Here is a 19,822-nt window from a genome sequence, read left to right on the forward strand (position 1 = left end):
GTCTCTTTTTTTGTCCTATAGTTCCTCTCTTGGTCTCAGTCGTGCAACATTTGTTAGTTTATCTTTTCCCCGCTTCTCATCCTCTCCGTCTGATCCTTTTCCTCTCTGTCTGTGTTTCATGTCGTCTCTTCCTGACTGTGTTTTTTATCGTAAAGAACAACTTCAGTTATCACAAACTTCACCTGAAAGTTTGTGTTTAGGTTATTTTATGATGGAACATACATCATATGAGTGATTTGTTATTAAGCTGTAACTGTATCCTGTTTCAGCTGGTGATGGAGTACTGTCTGGGCTCCGCATCAGATTTACTAGAGGGTAAGTGCACCCATATTTACACATTAACAATTATAACACAGATTTTTTTTAATTTTTTTATTTTTATAGTTATGTAGATGTATCAGGGTCCTTACATTTCTCTTCGTATTTAAGATAATAGATATAAATAAATACATGGCCTTTTTCATAATACATCTTTTAGTATGTAAGCATTGATTCAGACTTGCTTGCAATTGCACCAGTTGTTTTATAGATGTAAGAAACTTTTCAGTACTTTTTATTTATGGTTCTCTCTCTCTTTTTATTTCAAGTGAGCCAGCATTCAGAAAATAATTCCCATCTCATAAATCCACAGCTAGCTCCTGCCTCCAGGTTCGGGTAGCTGGAGCAGACTTGTCTTTATCCTTTCCTAAATCTACCTTCTGAGTAGCTGAATATGAAAATCAGTCCAAATTACGGTTTGACCTCCATTTGGCCTCTCTTCATAAGGTTTTGACTAGACTAGACTTACTATACACAAGGAACAAATCTCATGTTCTGTGGTTGTTTCCTGTGTTTTATTTTATTTATTTATTTTATTGTTTGCACATGTGAATCTTACTGAAGGAGTAAACTCTTAAAAATAAACCTCAACACAAAACAAAGTACATGCTTGGAGCATTTTGACTCTGGAGCAGTGTCAAAAAGAAGGATCCCGATGCACAATAATTATATATATTTATAGATGGAAGACCACATCTCTATTTATATTAAGTTTGTAGCTTTAACTACATTTTAAAGATTTGTCCTTTTTCCAGCTTAAACTTCATGAACTTTTTATCCTCAATAGCATTCCTGACCTGAGCTCAATGTGTTATTTTAAGCACCTATGTGTGTACTCATCGCTGACGTAGATACACATTCATGACAGTTGGCCCTGGCCTGTTTTAGAGACTTTATGAAATTTCTCAGTTATAGTCCTGTTGTGACCTTTTGCCTCAGCGCATCATCTCTCCGTTACTGCAGCAGTCCACAGGGAGCCTGCATAGGAGCCCATATCGCAGCATGTTATCCATATGGCAGATGTCATTGCCAAGTATTTTGTTATTGCTTTGTCAGCTGGACAGATTCATACAGATTTGTTTTGTTTTGGGCTTGTTTTTTTTTTCTAAACTAAAACTGATGCCAGAACATTCATCATTCAAACCGCACAGTTATTATATATGCAGTAGCTTTATTTATTATGTAGGCCTTTTGTGTGGAACTGTTTATTATATTCAAGTCTTTAGAGGGCTCCTTCTTATTTCCATTGTACCTCTGTCTCCCAAAGTTCATAAGAAACCACTCCAAGAGGTTGAAATTGCTGCCATTACCCACGGTGCCTTGTTAGGACTGGCTTACCTACATTCCCATAATATGATTCACAGGTGAGTCAGTTTGTCTCCTTGCTCCAAATATTTCCCAACAGGAACATGCTGTAACTTTAGGGGGAAAAACAAAACATCATAAGATTATGAGTTGAGAGACACTCATGTTCTCCCTTTATTGCAGCGTTTAGTAATTAGGCTGTAAAATGTCATGTCTCAGCATGTTTTTCATTCTTCTTAGTAACAACAAGCACTGGCAACAAATTTGACAGGCATCCAACAATGGCTCAAGATTAATGCTTTTGCCTGTTTTCAGTTTAATAACATATGGCATCGCTGAAATGAAGAGATGTCGTAAAATCAATTTAAATGGACATGTAATTTGTATAAATACACCACAGACATCAATCAAAATGTGTCCACACCTAAGAGAAAATGACACTCGAAGTCTCCAGCTTTCAAACATGGGTCACATACTGTATGATATTTACAACTTAGATCCTTCCTAAAGAACCGATGTGCTTTTTTTTGTTTATTCTTGTTGTTTCGATGTAACGCCTGTATGATTGCGCTCTTCGTCTCTCCCCTTCCTCATCCAGAGATGTGAAAGCTGGTAACATCCTGCTGACTGAGCTAGGTCAGGTCAAACTGGCCGACTTTGGCTCCGCCTCCATTGCCTCACCTGCCAACTCCTTTGTGGGAACACCTTACTGGTCAGTACACACACCACGACATAACACATAGACACAGACATATGGTAGGTCAGATCGCATTAGAGAACACTGGACTGCATTTCCCAAGAGCATGAACTGGACCTTTTTTGTTAGTTTCTCTCTTTCATCATAATGTCAGTAATATTTGATTTTTTACACCTGAAGCCAATCTAGTAAATTAAGTAAATGTCTTACTCTAGAGCCCTCCTATTCACTTTACATGTTGGTCTCTTCATGTCTTAATAAGTGCCTGAGTCACTTTTATGTAAAGTCACAATAGTAATTTTACTAGGTTGGGCCAATTAATACTATTAAAAGATTATATTTAAATTCACTCTTTTAATCACTGATGCAGGCTTTGAACTGACACCTCTCGTCTCTGTAAATATATTTACCTCTTAAATATATCAGTGGTGACACAGCTTCCTCTTGTGCCCCCGCTTTGTGGTCTTTAATAGTCCTGTCATATCTGAATAATATGATTAATATATAATGAACACCTTTGTCTGAATGACAAAAAGGCAGCGCTTTAATAGCTGGATGGAGCCACAGATGTTACATCATCTCTGAGTGATCTGACAGTCAGCTTATTATATATTGTTACAGTAGCGACTGTCTGTCGTTTGCCCTCAAATAGAAATCATCAGCTGACTTACCCACCAATACAAACACTCACAGCCGTCATGCAGCTTTGATGGTGACAATTATCACATAAACAGCTGGACCAGTGATGAACTCTCATAATACCAAAAGCCAGCAGCACACAACTTTGTCTCACTCATCATGTTAAATTCACACAAACACACTTGTCACACATTTACAGAAACACACACACACACACACACACATTCAAAAACTGAGCTGCTATCACAGCATACCAGAGTCTTTAAAAGCTCTGAAAGGCTTAGCAGATTATAACATTTTCATGGATTTTTCCCTCATACTTAATAAACTCTGTGTGTATGTGCATTTGCATGCGCGTCTCTCTCGTCTGTCCTCAGGATGGCCCCAGAAGTGATCCTAGCTATGGACGAGGGTCAGTACGAGGGGAAAGTGGACATCTGGTCCCTGGGGATCACCTGTATTGAACTGGGTGAGGACAAATCCACCTGTTGGTAAAATAAAGCATTTATAGGCCAATGCATTCACCAGTCCTAAGCTGATTAGAAATGATAAACAGGATCAAAAACACATCAAATCTGGTCTTGTGAATCTTTCTTATTCAAGGAGAATCATATTGTTACTATCGAAACTTTAGCACTAAAACATTACCCTTTTGCCCTCCTCATCGATCTTTGTCTGTTCTTTGTTTTAGCGGAGCGTAAACCTCCCCTGTTCAACATGAATGCCATGAGTGCCTTATATCACATCGCCCAGAACGACTCTCCTACGCTGCAGTCCAATGACTGGTGAGTTGAAAACACACCTCCCAAATATTACCATTCATTTTAAACTCCCAACCTTAGAATTTAAAGGCTTTTATGATAAGAATTAATAAGTTGCTCATAACACCCATCCATTTTAAAAGGTGTATATATAGTCGTTGCAGAATACAAATCAAAATATAATTGGTCAAAATAACCTAGATACAAAAATGCTACTTATTTGAGAAAAAATGTCCCTCATCAAACTCAATAAAATCTTGTAAAGCTGCTGATGCAATAACTCCAGTCAGCTGTGAAACTGTGTATATTGAAGCCCTGTCAAATCGGGGCTCAGTCAGGTTAAGACATCCATGTGTTAATCTGCTTGACCTGTGATCCCTGCGACAGGCCTCGTGCAAGGTCACACTCTAAGTTTCTTATGTAATAATCTGGGAAACCTCCACCAAACAAATATTGTGTAAATTCCCGTACTATTCCTACTGGGTGATTTCAGTGTAAAGTCAAAACAAAGCATTGTAATAGTTGTAATGTTGATTCAAGCTTATTGCTCTGCCCCGAAGTAAAAACTTTATTTTCTGTGTTTGCCGCACTAACTAGGATGTGTTTTTGTACACAGACTGTGTTATAAACATAATAAGAGGGTACAGTCTGCCTACTTTATGCCGCTCTCAGCCTCACAACTTACAATTGTAGATGCTAATAAATACTCCAGAGACTGTCCTTCCAGACATCAAAAAACTTTCAGCAATTTAATTGAGGCCAGAAGGTTTTAAACATCTTTTAGCTTTCTGTGTGCAGCATCATCACACCGCATAAAACACTGTCTATTAAAAAAATAATACTACATTTTCATGTCTTGTGCACAAAATCAATGTAAAAAACTCTACATGAAATTATTAACCTCTCACACAGAGTCCATGCATGTCTGTTTATACACCTTTTTATATAAATGAAACTTTTAATAAAATAGTTAACAAAACTTTTTTACAGCATCATTAGTAGGTGTTTTGTGTAGAATAACAAATTAATTCTTTGTGCTAACTATAGCACAACTGTTAATATTTATACATATAGTATTAGCTATATGTTGTTTACATACTAAATATTCCATATTAACATTAATCTGAATCTCACTACAGCGGCTTGTTCAATACTGGCAACCCCTGCATACAAGTATAGACACAGTGTTACATGCTTGTTATTTCATGATGAAATCAAATGCACATGCACTAGCAGCATCAGGTACAGGGCACAGCAGAAAAAGAGGAGACATTTTTAGCATGTGCAAATTTATAGAAAGGTAGATGATCTAAATGTAATTTGATTTCCAGAAGAAATGAAGTGGAAGCAAAAAAATTAATGAGGCAACACACCTTCTACCACACGTTGAGTGTAAGGTTCGATTGTCACAGGGGAACAACGCTCATCAAATATTAACCTTATATTTGATATTCACTCCCTAATTTACCTTTGTGTACATCCTTCATGCCGTCTCTAATATAATATCAAATGTTAAATAACACGTGTGAGGTCTTGAGCATGTAGCGTCGTGCAGCTTTGTGCTCCTTTAAAACAAACAAAGAAAAAAAAAAACAATGTTGCAAGAATGTGTATCTTCTGCTCAGCCGAGGCGAGTAGCTGAATGTTCCTCTCTACCTGCCTCAGAACAGCCTGAAGGCATCGGTGGCCTTCCTATGTCTTCCGCCCAAGTTCTCCGTTGAATAACTGTGTTCATTTTTACACCGTAAAGGATGTTAATGTATCACAGGCTCTGACAAAGTAGCAAGTAATCAGAAACCTTATAGGCAGGGGCAATTTTTTATTCAAATTGTTTTTTAAAGTCAGAATTTTTTCGACTGTTGTAAAAATGATCTTTGGTTTCAAACATCATGTCGAGGCAAATGATCGTACGGGGCGGCGCAGGGCTGTGGTATTTTTGGAGGAACTCCAGCGGCCCCTGAGGCGTTAGCAGCATCCCGCCAGATGAGACTAGTAGAGACATCAGCCCCATAGCGTTACTTCAGTACACATACACAAGGCCACATAACATACTGTAACATACTGGCATAGCATAAAAGTGCACTTGTGGAATTGGGCTAATCACAGAGGACAGTAGATGTAGATGTTCAGGTTAGGTGGGTGCTTGGGGGAATGGTGGATAGGTGCTAGGATGTTGCACTCACTGACCCTACATTAACCCCATGTTTTGAATATTGACTATAATAATCCTTAACACCATCATAGGCTAATTCGTTTTGATGACCCATGGCAGTAACCCAAACACAGTGTTATAATGTATTGTGTTATCATGTGTGTATTTTTAGATCAGTCAGTAGCACAGTGTTCCACAGCTCCAGTGGCCTATATTTTTATTGCTCCACATATTTACATAATCTATATATGGCTCATGTACGGGGGGGCTAGATTACATAGGATTGCAGTGGTTTAATTTATTGATATGATAAACACAGCAACAGATAAAGAGATTACTCATCACGTTAAACATTCATCGACAGTAAGTACAGTCGGTGTGGCTCTGAGGGCAGACTGTTATTAGATTGTGGCGGCTATTTCTGCTCACGTTACTCTGTGATTTGTGACCGACCAAAAAAAAAAAAAAAAAGAGGAATCGTTGACCTCTATCTCACTGTCCTCTTTATCCAGGTCTGACCCTTTCCGGAGCTTTGTTGACTACTGCCTACTGAAAATTCCTCAGGACAGACCCTCGTCGGGGGAGCTGCTAAGAGTGAGTGGTCTTCCTCTGTAATCCCTCCAGCTGTGACCTCACTTCCTGTCTCAGGCAGTCCCTAAGCCATGTGGATGAGTCACTCCCACCCACCCACAGCTCCCTAATACGCTTGCATATACACAGTGCCTTCTTCAAGCACAGGAATCAAGCACCCCGCTGAGAATTGCTTATTCTTTCTCTCTTTTTTTTTTTTTTCTCCCCTCTTTGTTGTAACTGTGCTTCCTGTTCTATGCCTCATACCCATAGTCCTTAAGGGCTCCATAAAGCCTACGTAGTATGTGTGTGTATGTGTGTGTGTGTGTGTGTGGCGATTTGATTAGAGTCCAACTGTTATGAGTTATAAATGCTGATGCTGCTCATTATATGTGCAGTTATTCAGTTTCTTTACTTTTGTTTTTTTTTTATTCATGCCAAAAAAAAAAAAAAATTGCAAAATTGGAAGCATTCAGGAATTTTCCTTGTAATGTTATTCTTCACAGATTAGAAAATGCCCTTCCTTTTATAAAAACATTTAGATAATTTAGACATTTAGACAATTTAGATTGACCAAAAAGAAAAATATTATCACACGGTCCACTTACTTGTTTTTTTTTTCTTCCCAAAGCTTAAAGTAAGTGGAACTTTTCAAGACGTTATTTCCAAAGTCAACCTTCTCAGCGCTCTAACCTCAGAATGTAGATAAAGTTGTCGAATGTCACCCTTCCCCCCTCTTCCTGTCACATAGTCATCTGCCTGTTAATTGGCATAACAAAAATTTTAAAAGATGCATATCAGCCTTTATGATGACATTCTTTTAACCACCCTGCCATAAAAAACAACTCACACCACCACATGCACCATCCAAAAGCTAACCCTAAATTAGCGTTCATTCATTTATGGTGATTGAGTGTCCCAGTAATTGCGGACTTGATCTTTTTGTTTGTGTGACCAACAGGTAATCCTATTGGTCACTAAGAGTTTTATGTTCTTGGTGATCAAGCTCAACAAGCGCCGGGAGGTAGAGCAGGAGCTTTCACACCTGCCTCACCTTAGGGAGAGAGGGAAGGGGAAGGTATCGGGTTAGATAGTGGTTAAATAAAGGGACTGTGGATTGTCGTCTGGATAGGACTAAGACTGGAGTTCTCTCTTCCCATCACCCCTGACCCAAATCCTGGCCGAAAAAACCATTAAAGAGGGATAAGTACCAAACAGATTTTGGATCAGTGTCCAAGGGGCTGCTTTATAGTGAAGGGTGTGTGTGTGTGCAGGGGTGGGGGTAGGGGGGTGGAGGGGTGTTAGCTTATGATTAATACCCCACTTTCTCTTCTCAGACAGACACACAAAACCACTCTTCCTTTCAGTGCAACCACACACACACACACACACATACACACATACCCCTCCAATCTCTTTTAAAAGGGGAATCAGGTCACTAATCTGTGGGCGCACACTCTCCTTGTATGCCTCATTCAGAATTATAGTCATAATATTAATAATGAAATAATAACAACTCAGTGACCTCCTCCCATAAATATTCACCATTCAAAAGAAAATAAACTCTCTTGAAAAGTTAAAAATAGAACTGGGTGTTTTTTGGCATGGATGAATTTTCCTAATCTCATAAAAACTGTAGATATTCCCACTGCAACCTCAATGGAGTTTACAGTAAGTGCAGACAGTCCGTTACCTAAACTCAGCCTGTATGACTATGGAAGGTTTTGTTTTTAACATTATATAAAAGCAGCAGAGAGGTGACAGTGATATTAATGTCTCCTATATTCATATTTTTAATCATAATGAAATACACAACAAAACAAATTGAGTAGTAATCAACTAGGCCTGCAACTAGATATCATCATTCTAGATTATTCTGTTGATTGGTTGTGTAGCTTACAAAATGTCAGAAAATAAAGAGGGAAAAAAAAAGTCCATCACAACTTCCCAAAGTACAGGAAGACCTTTTTTAAATTGCTGGGTTTGTCTGACCAACGGTACTTTATCCAAAAATGTGCAATTTACATGGATATACAGAGAAGCCGCAACATCTGAGAAGCTGAAACCAGTGAATGTTTGCCACTTTTTCCTTAAGAAATGACTTCAGCGATCATAGATAGGCTCGTTCTCCAGGGATTATTGTCAAGTTATTCTGGGAAACGTCGGACAACACAACGGCAACTGTAATTGCAGTAGACGTAGACGAGACGGACTAAAAGCAATGGCTTCACCTAAAAGTTTAATAATATTTCATCAAATGTTGTTAGATATCATCAATCTGTGATGTGTAACCGAGTACATCTCTGAGTGTGGATCAGTACTGTTCCTAGTGATGCTATAGATGCAGGGAAGGGATTGAAGATGCTCTAAAAATGTTGTCACTTCTTCTTAACACTGACCTTTATAATGAGCAGAAATCCTGAAGATAACTTCTCACTGGTCGATGAGGTGGGGGGGGGGGGGGGGGCAACCACCCACACTGTGGTGTAGGTCCATCAGAAAACGGGACAAATCACTCTCATCTCTATTTTCAGAGTGTGATGTCATTCCCCAGTGTCCTGACTAACCCATTACACCAGCATCTGTCACATGGAGAGGAAAGTGTACTGAGAGAGAGAAAGAGAGAGAGTGGGAGAGAGAGAGAGAGGGAGAGAGAGCCTGAAATAGACCTAAAATATGCATTTTTAATTTTTTACACAGTATATATGTATATATTTTTTAGCTCAGTACTCTGAGGTTTCATACTTTCAGGCATTTAAGCACACGATATTTTATGAATGAGAGTGACTAAGAGGTGTGAATACAGTATGTGTGTGTGTGTGGGGGGAGTGGGCGAAAGAGCTGGGGAGAGGACCTTGTATTTTTGTTTTGTTTCTATTTTCATCTTAATGTCAGCAAAGTTAAAAAAGACAAACAGCCGCACGGAGACCCTCGAGCCCCATTCTCACCCCCCCAACCCACCAGACCCACCCACCCACTGTGACCTACCAGTTATGTAACACAAAATAAATAATTACACACATGTATAAAGCCTCTACCTCCACCACACTGAGGTCCACAAAATTACAAGAAAGTTCTGATCCTTATGGTAAAAGACTCATCATGGCTTAACAGTGATCTCAAATTTCACCAAACAATGTGTTTGAGTGTTTTTTCCACATAAAATAAAACAGTACTGAAGTGTATTTATAGATACTCTCCACTCTTTATGTAATGTGTAACCCTGTAGGAACTTGCCTACATGCTGTACAGTATATGGACATTTTCTTTAGTTTTAATTTTGGCCTGAAATGTCATGTATATGATCCCATCTAGCTTATCTCCCACATATTTCCTTATTAAATTAAGATATCTCCCTGAATGACATTTTTCTTTCAAGACAGATTTATGTTTGTTGATCTTTTAGATAAAACAAACAAATCTAAATCCTCTCTATCCATCATCAGAACATTCCTTGACGTTTGTGTTTTCTCGATATCATTTCATGTGAGCTTGTCAGCAAGCTCACTACCAAGGCAAATACAGTTAAGACGTTATTTACTGGTATGAAAAGGATTAGCAGTATTTATAATAATCAATTTTATGGACAATCCTGCATAGGTCCCATGTGTTCAGTGTACTAGAGGGATGTAGAGTAGAGTGCCGGGACTCGCAGGATGTGCTGAACAACCTACAGGCGCCCTCTAGTGATACTTCTGTGCTCATTGAAATAATACTATGAATGAAAGACACTGACAGCAATACACTTTTAGACACTATTCACTAGATATTTAAGAACAATAACGTAAGTAATTGGAAGATTTTATTAAAAACATGGTGAAAGTTGCACATTTACTGAAAAGTGAATCATTTTATATCATTAAGATTTCAAACATCAATCCCATACATTTCACTTTTTTGGAACTTACTTTCCCTTATTCCTTTTCTTTTACTCATTAATATTATTTATTATTAATATTTTGTGTGTAAAATTTAGATTTGAATTGCAACATGTAGCATGTAAAAGATCTCTTCATGTTGAGACTTGTGAAAACATTCAAACAATTGTAACAGACAGAGTTGAAATACCTGTTCAGCTGTTTTGAAAGTATGATCTGAAATTAACCATGTAATGCCCATTAATTGTATTATATGCAGGCTCAAGTTAAAGCAGTAATTTCAATAGCATTAGATTACTGTATAACAAATTATCTAAAGTAATTGAACCCTGAAATAACCTCTGACCTCTGACCTCTGTCCCTTCTCTCTCTCTCCAGCATGATTTTGTGCGTCGGGAACGGTCGCCGCGCATTCTCATCGACCTCATCCAGAGGACCAAGGATGCGGTGCGTGAGCTGGACAATCTGCAGTACCGCAAGATGAAGAAGATCCTCTACCAGGAGAAAGTCAACGGGCCCATGGGAGAGAGCCAGGAGGAGGAAGAGGTGGGAGGAAGAGGGAGAGAGGGAGGGAATTATGGGGGTTACAGTCATCAAACCTTCACCTCAAAGAGAAGTCTGTTGTAATTTTTTTTTAGCTCTGCAGATTTTTGTGTCTTACCACTTTAATATTTCAGCCAAAGTGAACAATGCTGACACATTACAAAAACACAGCATAATCTCAGGCAACAGCAGCAGAAACTATAATAGAGCCATCTGAGACGTTTGGTGATAAAAATAGGAGCAAACAATAACCAGGTAGTCAGCTAAAACGCACTCGAGCGGGCACAGGCTGCATACTACAGTGTATCAATGATGATGATTTTTTTTTTTTTTTGCAGTTGTGTTACACTTGCAGTGAGGGAGTTTTTCACTTCTGAGTCAACACGCAGAACACTTATCTGCTACCCTGGAGATGAACTCAGACTCACAGCTCGGGGGGGGGGAGGGTGATGATAGGGACCAGCCAGGTAGTTTTTTAGTGATGTTGTAGAAAACTCCCAGGGTAGGTACTAGATACAGAAACTTTAATCTGAAGTTCCCTCCGAGAGAAAGAGTTGATCCTCCAGTCTTATTCTCCAATTTGGAGGCTGCAGCGTTCCTCCTGCAGCCTCGGTAGCCTGACATTGAGATGAAACGTCCCTTAGTTGACCTGGCCTGAAGAACAGGCACAGGGCAGCCAGCAGCAACACACAGCGACATCCTACACCACGTGACGCAATTCAGAGCACCAGACCTCACTGTAACAAGACACCGCTGAAGGCTTTACTGAGAAAAACCTGCAGTCCCAAATCTAGTTTTGTGGTGACAGTGGAAGATATACAGCATCTGGAAAGACTGATTATACCACTGTGATACATTCTGTTAGCAGCAGATGTAACAGAATTATCTGTACATCCGAAAAGCTGCGCCGTTTGATTCCCTTCATCTTCATCACGTACACACACACACACACTTAAGTGGACTTTTAATCAGAAGCCCGCTATAGACAGACAGATGTGCATTAACATAAGCAGGTGAATGACACAAACACACTTGCATAACACATCCGAACAATTAGAGGTTAATAGGCAATTTAGCATGACTTTGACTGTAATGAAACATAGAGGTCATTCATTATTTTCCCTTGCATTGAGGTGACTGCTTTTAATGATACAATTTGGAGAGGTCGGTGTATACTGGGGTGAAGGGTATCTGTAATCTACATGTGTGTGTGTATATTCACATCAGTGTGTGATTGCAGTTGGCAGTTGAGGGTTCATTTGTGTAGGCGTGTGTGTTTATGAATGTCTTTTTTGGATGTTCGCTTGCAGGACAGCGAGGCAGCCAGCTGTAAGATGAACAGTCTGGGCAGCAACCACTCCATACCCAGCACCTCGGTCAGCACGGGCAGCCAGAGCAGCAGCGTGAACAGCATGCAGGAGGTGCTGGACGACAGCTGCTCCGACATGACCATGATGCACCCCCAGGACTACAACAGCACCCTGGACTCCTCCCCGCACACAAAGAAGGTAAAGGTCAGGGGTGAAGGCGGGAGGGTCAAGGAGGAGGAGGAAGAGGAGGAGGAGGTTGGGAGGTGAATGACACATTAAATGTCACAATACAATAGTCGAACCTTTTTAAAACTGAACTAGAGAGCAGTGCAAAGAACTATTCAGTGAGTCCCAAAATTTTTTGTCTGATGCTCCCTCCACAGCCCTGTCAGATAGCTCAAATACCCCCATCCTATCTACACCACCATCATTTGAATAGTTTTTAACTGGATATTTTTCACACTATGACAATAAATACACCAAAGATCAGCATAATACTAATTTGGAATCTTCTTATGTGAATTTGTGTATATTTTTTCTACTACACAATATTCATTTGTTTTTGTTGGTCACTGTTTTGTAAGGAAGATGAAGAAAACAAGGATATATGATTATTTACTTTATTTATTTACACATGTATTTTAAATGACCAAAATAAACTAAACAAAAACTTTTTTCCCCCCATATTATCTAACCTACGGTACGCCATAATGTTTCCACATGCACAGAAGCACATGAACACCTGGTTTGGCTACACTGCTCTGACTTAATTTCATTTAAACTGATTTCCACACCATAGGATTAGTGTTGTATTATGAAGAAAATAAGAGGAAAAGTATATAATCCAGATCACAACAAAGGTTTTAATCAGTCGTTTATTCTCCAACGGTCTTAAACCACCTACCGGTAATTCCATTTGTGTTTTTGAGATTTCCTGCTCATATAGAGACAGACAAACCAGTAAATAACCAGTACAAAGACAGCTTTTACTCTCTCAATAACTGTCTGCTTATTTGATTTGGTCAAGCTGTTCTCTCTAAGCAGTAAACACTTTAACCAAAATGTCATGTATGCTGGTTTCCAAGAATATTAGTACTCAGTTAAATTAAAAAAATACATACAATCATGAAAAGCATAGTCAATAAATCCCATCATTCTTTCTGAGTCACTAGTACAATCACTTCCTGTCTTAAGGTAATAACTGAACGCTCTAGAAATGGAAAGGACACGTGGCTCAGTGCAAACATCCTGCGTTTCTCTCACTGTTTTCAAGAGTGTGCGTTATCCCCCCCCCCCCCCCCTCCTCCTGAAACCATGGAAACCATCGACACAGTCCTCACTGTTTGGCAGATCGCTTCAAGTTCATCACCGGCACTGTTCACACTTGGAGAACAAAGGCTGTGTACACATGTCGACAAGCAGCGCACACACTTACCCGCCATTTCCCAGCTCTGACATCCTGCACGCACCCGCACACACACACACACACACACACACACACACACATGCCGACACAATGCCTAACATTCTCATTGAGTATCTCATACGACAAAAAATCATTGACGAGCTGGGCTGTCACTGCTCTGTCATTCTCTTTCTTCATGTGCTCTTTGTATTTTGACAGTTCACGATAAAGGACGTCACTTAATGAATAGACAGCCAATGTGTTGTTTCAAGTTCAGGGGCTGAGCTGAGAACAAATGAAACTGACACACATTGTTTTCAGATGCTGATGAAGTTTTCCCCTCCTCACATGAATCAACCTTTTTGGTCTCAAGGCTCTTGGAAAATGTTCATGTCTTTTTATTGGGGGGGGGGGGGGGGGTGCTGACATTTCATCATATTTGCAAGGTTACAGTTGACACAGTTTTGATAAATTCTTCAGATTCCTTTTGATATTTAAACGTGATACAGTAAAAAAAAAAATCAATGGGGAATTTTGTTGTTTTAAAAAGTCACAAAACATCAGTGAAGAGTGGCACAGTTTTGACTTCTTGAATGAAAATGTATGAGTCGCCTCCGTAGCACAGATGTTTTCACCCTTTTCATTTTTACACATTTGTTTTCGTATTGTCTCAAAAGGAAGTTATGACTGTGACTAAATATTTGACTTTTTCTCATTTTGGTTTCCTCTTTTTTTTTTTTTTCTTCTCACAGGACCATCAGTACAACTGGGACGACGGGATACACAGACCAGAGCCAAGGCTGACCTCCTGCGACAAGAGCAGTCAGGCACAAAACTACAAGAACCAGGGCCGATTTGCCACCATAAAATCAGCATCATTGGTAAGTTTGGATAAAGCTCGTTTCCCCCTTGTTTTTTTTTTTTTTTACCTCTTGACAACATAACACATTTCTGGAACGTTCACCTTGAAAAAAAATTAATAAAAGGTGCATTATCATCTTTTTCTCTCGGCTAAAACCTCTCTGTGAATTTGGAGGTTGAACACGGAATAAATGTGATCCATGTTGGAACAAACTGTCACACTTTTCAGTCAAAACAGTTCTTTTGTCCCTTTTGTGGAGTCCCTTGTTCCTTTCGCTGTCTCTCATTTCTCTTTTAACACCAAATTCTACTCTTAAACTGAAAAAAAACCAAATTGCTCTCTATAAAGTATTACTCATTTTTCCTCCTATCTGTCCATTGTTCAGTTTTTACCTCTTTCTGTCTCTTTGTCCCCTGCTCTCCAGTTTCTGCCCCATCTTTGCTACGGATCCTCCATCTCTCATCTGTCTCTCCTCTCATTCACCTCGCTCCTTTTTTGTTTTCTCTCCTTGAACTCTTCTTAACATTACTACTCCCTGTGCCTCCATGCTCCCCTTCATTTCTCCCGCTCCCGCACTTGAAATACATCACTCTCAGGTCTGGCTCAATGATCTTGAGTTGAAGGGGGGGGGGGGGGGGGGTTGAAATTTTCCCTGTCCTCCACCACCTCCTCCTCCTCCTCTCACTATGTATCTCTCTTTCTGTCTCTCCCTCCCTGTCTGTTGTCATGGAAACGGGCTGTAGTAACTAGTAAGTAGTTGTGTTGTGCGTGTGTGAGAGAGTGTGTGCGTGTGTGTGTGTGTATTTACCCATCCATGACCAACTGGTTTTAATTGAGAGTTCCTCCTGCTGTCAGGTCTTAAACCAGACATCAGAGAGCATGATAAAGGAAGATGTTGCGTCCTCATACTGTCCTTGACCAGAGCAGAGGAACAACTGATAAGTCCAGCGTGTATGTGTGTATGTCTCCTTTGCTTGTATTCACTCGCTACTCTTTTTTTTTTTTCAATTTCTTTGGGACATTTTTATTTCAATCTTACGGTTGTAAGTCACTCGTGTCTCGCAGTCGCAGAGACATCGATAGAGGCTGTAAGATTGAGTTCAGCTCCAGAGTACACCATTAAATTTTGCAGGTTGGTGGTTAGAAACATGCCAATAAGAAACATCTGTTGTGCTCTAATTTATATTTCTTGATTCTTGATACTTTTCCTTCTGTGGACACCTGACCAAACATGGATGGCATGCTGTCAGTTCTCTTTCAAATATTCACTTTGATGTCTCGCTGTGGGGAACCTACTTCTATCAGCGGTATCCTTAGAAGACCCTATTCCAAAAATGGCACACATTATTGAGATTATCCTATCTAGATTTACTCAGTGACTGCCTGTTTTTCTCCTGACTGTCAGTGTCTCTTTGGATGTATGGACAGACTGTGTTCACTCCTCACCACAGAGCAGGCTTTCAGAGAGCAATGATGGCTGTCAACATACAACTAGCTGACCGAGCTGATAGTACTGGCTGCTAGAGGCCACTAAGCCAGGTAGAACAAGCAGTGGTCCCGCCATATTAGCAAGGTCCATGTAGCTTACCATACCTGCCAGACTCCAGTAAACTTTATTTTCTTTCTTTACTGATTTAAAATAAGCAATCTACACCAAGCTTCTTTATTATGAGCGATAGCTAGCCTGGTGTTCACTACTCCAGCTGACAGAGTGCGGTGAAAATAAGCCCACCTCAGGTTTTTCTGTAATAAAAGGAGATTTGCTCTTATGTAATGAAGAAAGGGGAGCTGTCTCCTGTATCTTATGCTCACATAAATCTAACTTTAAAAAGAAATAAAGTTAATTTCTCCTCTCCCTAACTCCTCATGTATTTATTTTCCTATCATTCATCTGTTAAAGGATCTCTGTAACACCAAAGAATTGTTGTCAGCACACTGCAGAGTTGTAAAAATTCTGTGGTTTAACGTCAGACTATAATATTTCAGATTTAAGCAGCAGAGGTGCGACACACTGTGTCAGCACTGCAGCTCTGTGTAACTGATGCTGCGTGCCTTGAACAGAGGCAGCATCGTGTAAACCACAGCATCTCTCTGCCGTGATAGCGCTAGTCCTGCCTGCCAGCGCTGAAAGAAATGACATCATCTTTTTCTGCCGAGCGCAGACGTCCTCAGATTGGCCTCGACTCGCTAAGACTGGAATCAGCAGGTAGACAAAGCGAGAGGGAGAGAGATGAATAAGGGTTCCAGATGGTGAGGGCTGATGGATCGCCAGAGAAGAGAGAAAAAGAGGAAGATGGAGAACAGGAAAAGAGAGAACATAAGAAGAAGAAGTAGAAGAAGAGGGGACAAAGGAGGGGGGATAAATAATAAAAATAAAAAAAAACAAGTAATAAGTTGCATTCTTAAAAAACATATCCAAATTCCTCAAGGTGATATTTATGTCAAATTTACTAAAGGAGGACATCCAATTGATGGATTAAAAAAAGAGTAGAGGGTGATCAAACAGAACGAGCATGTCAGCAGGACAAGGTGAAGACATGGTGGAGGACACAGGCGGCATATATCAAGGGGATAAGAAGGACAGATAGAGAGAAGGACAGATAAACAAACAGAGGTGAGACAGAAGAGCAGATTGAAATCTGGACTGACAAAGAAGGAAGAGGTGGGGAGAAGGAGAAAAGAGGGTGATGGGCTTCATCACCCAGAGATGACATGGAGCGTAGAGTCCATTTTGATGTAATGGTGGGATAATGTGTAGAGAGAGAGAGAGAGAGAGAGAAGACAAGGAATTAAAGGGAAAAACCAAGAAGAAGATGATTTAGAGAGAGAATAGAAGGAAATGAAGAAAAATTATGGAGAGAGATGGAAGGAAAGGTGAAAGGAGGAAGGAGGGAGGGAAACAGCAAACAGATGAATGGAAAGGCAAAAGGAGAACTAATGTTGGATACTAGTAGCGAGCGAGAGGAAGGGCAGGGGTTGGTATAGATCAAATGAAGTAACGGAGCGAAACAGAAGGAGGTGTGTGTGTGTGTGTGAGACGACATCATTGTAAAATATTTCACCTCATCTCCAGCTCCACTCATCTTCTACTCTCGGTTGCGGGTTGTAACCCGAGAGCCTGTAAATGTATCAGAGCACAGCTGCCGACGTCGAGTTTGTTTAAGACTTTTAAAGCTTGTATATGCTTGTTGATACACACACATACCACATAGCAGAAAATAATGAAAAGACTTCATTTCACAGATTAGAATGAAACCATATGCACCTCCTTGTTGGTTTGCATTCATTTGAGGGCAGAGCTCCTCTACCTCTGTACATCTACAGGAAAACGACAATAAACAAGGGCCCATAGAGAGAGGCTACCGCTTCCTCTGTTTGACCAAATGACTTCACCACATGTTACTATACGTCTGTAGCAATATTTGCCTCCCCAAGAACAGCCGTGTCCTATTTCTCCTATCCTTTTACCTGACAGAGAGACTATTTGTGCTTGACCTGTTGTACCTTCCTGAATGCAATAAGGGGAGCGGACGACCGTGTTGCGAGTGCTTTTGGTGATAGGATACGCTTCACTTATCCTGGAAAGTGAAATATTGGCAGTGCAGGGGGAAAAAAAGAGCTACTCACTTTTTTTTGTGTTTTAGTTCTGGGTTATTTCATCTTTTGACATTAATAATGTTTCTTAGAGCATCTTCCATTTTTTGCTAAATTGAATAGCTTCTTTCTAACACTGAATACTGACAGGAAAACAACCTTGAACTGGCCTATTTAAAAGTTATTACTCAAATCATTGGCAAAATTGAGAAAAGCAACTGAATACATGCACTTTGCACATTCACATATTATTATTATTACTATTATTATTATATGCTTTGTCTCATGTTGGAAAATAAGAAAAAGTGTGTTAAATATTGCTAATTAAATATTGAAATAATTCATCCATTTGGCTTGAGAATTTGTCCAAGGTGACAAATGAGGTACAATCCAAGCCATAATAAATGAAAGGGGAGACGTTCAATGTTCCCCCTGACACAAGTGCCACAAGGTTGCAGGTGCATAGAGTAATACATGAGTGTCACGCAAATAGAGAGAGAGAGATAGAGCATTGACACTGGACACCTGGTGAACAAACACTGAGAGAAGCAGAGCATGAAACGTCTGTGTGTGTGTGTGTGTGTGTGTGTGTGTGTGTGTGTGTGTGTGTGTGTGTGTGTGTGTGTGTGTGTGTGTGTGTGTGTGTGTGTGTGTGTGTGTGTGTGTGTGTGTGTGTGTGTGTGTGTGTGTAGGTGGATTAGTGATATTACTTTTTAATACAAAGAAGAATGCAAGAAGAAAATATTGTGTTATTGCTCAAACCATTCATATCAACCAGATATCCTGCTATATTAACACATCAAGTCATTTCTGTACTGCTATGATAAATTCTTAGATCACCTTCAGCTACAAAAAAAATAAATAAATAGAGGCAAATAAATCAAAATAACACGTTCAGCTGCTCAATTCCCTCTGATCTCACTGGAACATTCACCTTTCGCCTGCATGCCGCCCCTCCTCCCCCTGAATATGATCCCCTTTCCAGTCCCTGAGCCCTGTGTGAAAGAGGCCGTCACATGACGTGACTTGGCCCTTTGTGGCAGCATGCAGGGTGGCAGCGAAACAAGTGACTAGGATTGAGAGCCGCTCTTACAGTAGGGGTATTGATTCAGCACAGATTAAGAGAGAAGGCGAGCTCAACCTCCACCTATTTCCTCGCCAACCCCCCTCACCCTCCCCCCTCTTTTTTCTTCCTTAGATGCTATTATTTAACTTCTCATTATTTCTATTTTTTCTTTTCCCATCTAACTCTCTCCCAGTCACTCTCCATCTGCTGTTTCTCCTTTGCAATCACCCCCCACCCCGCTTCCCTCCCCATCCCCATCTCTCTGCCTGCTCCTCTTTAACACCCCCCCCCACCACCACCAACTTCTCTCACTCTTTCTCAATGAGGTATTCATGTGACCCACCTGCTGTCCGCCGCTTAGCGTTAGCCCAACTAAAGAGTCGCTCTGTGCTCTTGTTGGCCCACGGAGTCGGCCTGCCTCATTCACAGTTCACACGCCTGCCTCTGCCGCTGCGTGCCCAGGGCGCGAACCAAGGGAGAAGGAGGGAGGGGGGGGTCCTCGTCCAGTAAAGGGGGGGTCTCAGGGTGGCATCGGCGCTCAGACAGGGTTCTGTCGGGCATAGGATGCTGCACAAGGTTCCTGGATGCTGTTGCATTTGGCTAAAGTCGCCATCATGTTTGGCCTGAGGAGTTCAGGTGGAAGTTATGAGAAGATGCGGAGCGAGTACTACCTAGATGTGGAGAACCCTTTCAGTCCTCAGGTTGGTGCATCAGGTGTACGT

General features: G+C 40.5%; 1 protein-coding gene across 3 annotated transcripts in view; it reads left to right on the forward strand.

Moving 5' to 3' along the window:
• taok3a (TAO kinase 3a) overlaps positions 1-19,822 on the forward strand; it is a 71,944-nt gene that overhangs the window by 41,232 nt on the left and 10,890 nt on the right. For all 3 annotated transcript variants that reach the window (XM_053324610.1, XM_053324609.1, XM_053324611.1), the window contains 9 exons: positions 270-315; positions 1,586-1,682; positions 2,222-2,335; positions 3,337-3,428; positions 3,651-3,744; positions 6,385-6,466; positions 10,699-10,866; positions 12,174-12,371; positions 14,331-14,459. In XM_053324610.1, coding sequence (XP_053180585.1) covers positions 270-315; positions 1,586-1,682; positions 2,222-2,335; positions 3,337-3,428; positions 3,651-3,744; positions 6,385-6,466; positions 10,699-10,866; positions 12,174-12,371; positions 14,331-14,459 — 1,020 coding nt within the window. The remainder of the gene's footprint in view (positions 1-269; positions 316-1,585; positions 1,683-2,221; positions 2,336-3,336; positions 3,429-3,650; positions 3,745-6,384; positions 6,467-10,698; positions 10,867-12,173; positions 12,372-14,330; positions 14,460-19,822) is intronic.

Source organism: Scomber japonicus, chromosome 9, assembly GCF_027409825.1.
Source record: "Scomber japonicus isolate fScoJap1 chromosome 9, fScoJap1.pri, whole genome shotgun sequence".
Taxonomy (NCBI): domain Eukaryota; kingdom Metazoa; phylum Chordata; class Actinopteri; order Scombriformes; family Scombridae; genus Scomber; species Scomber japonicus.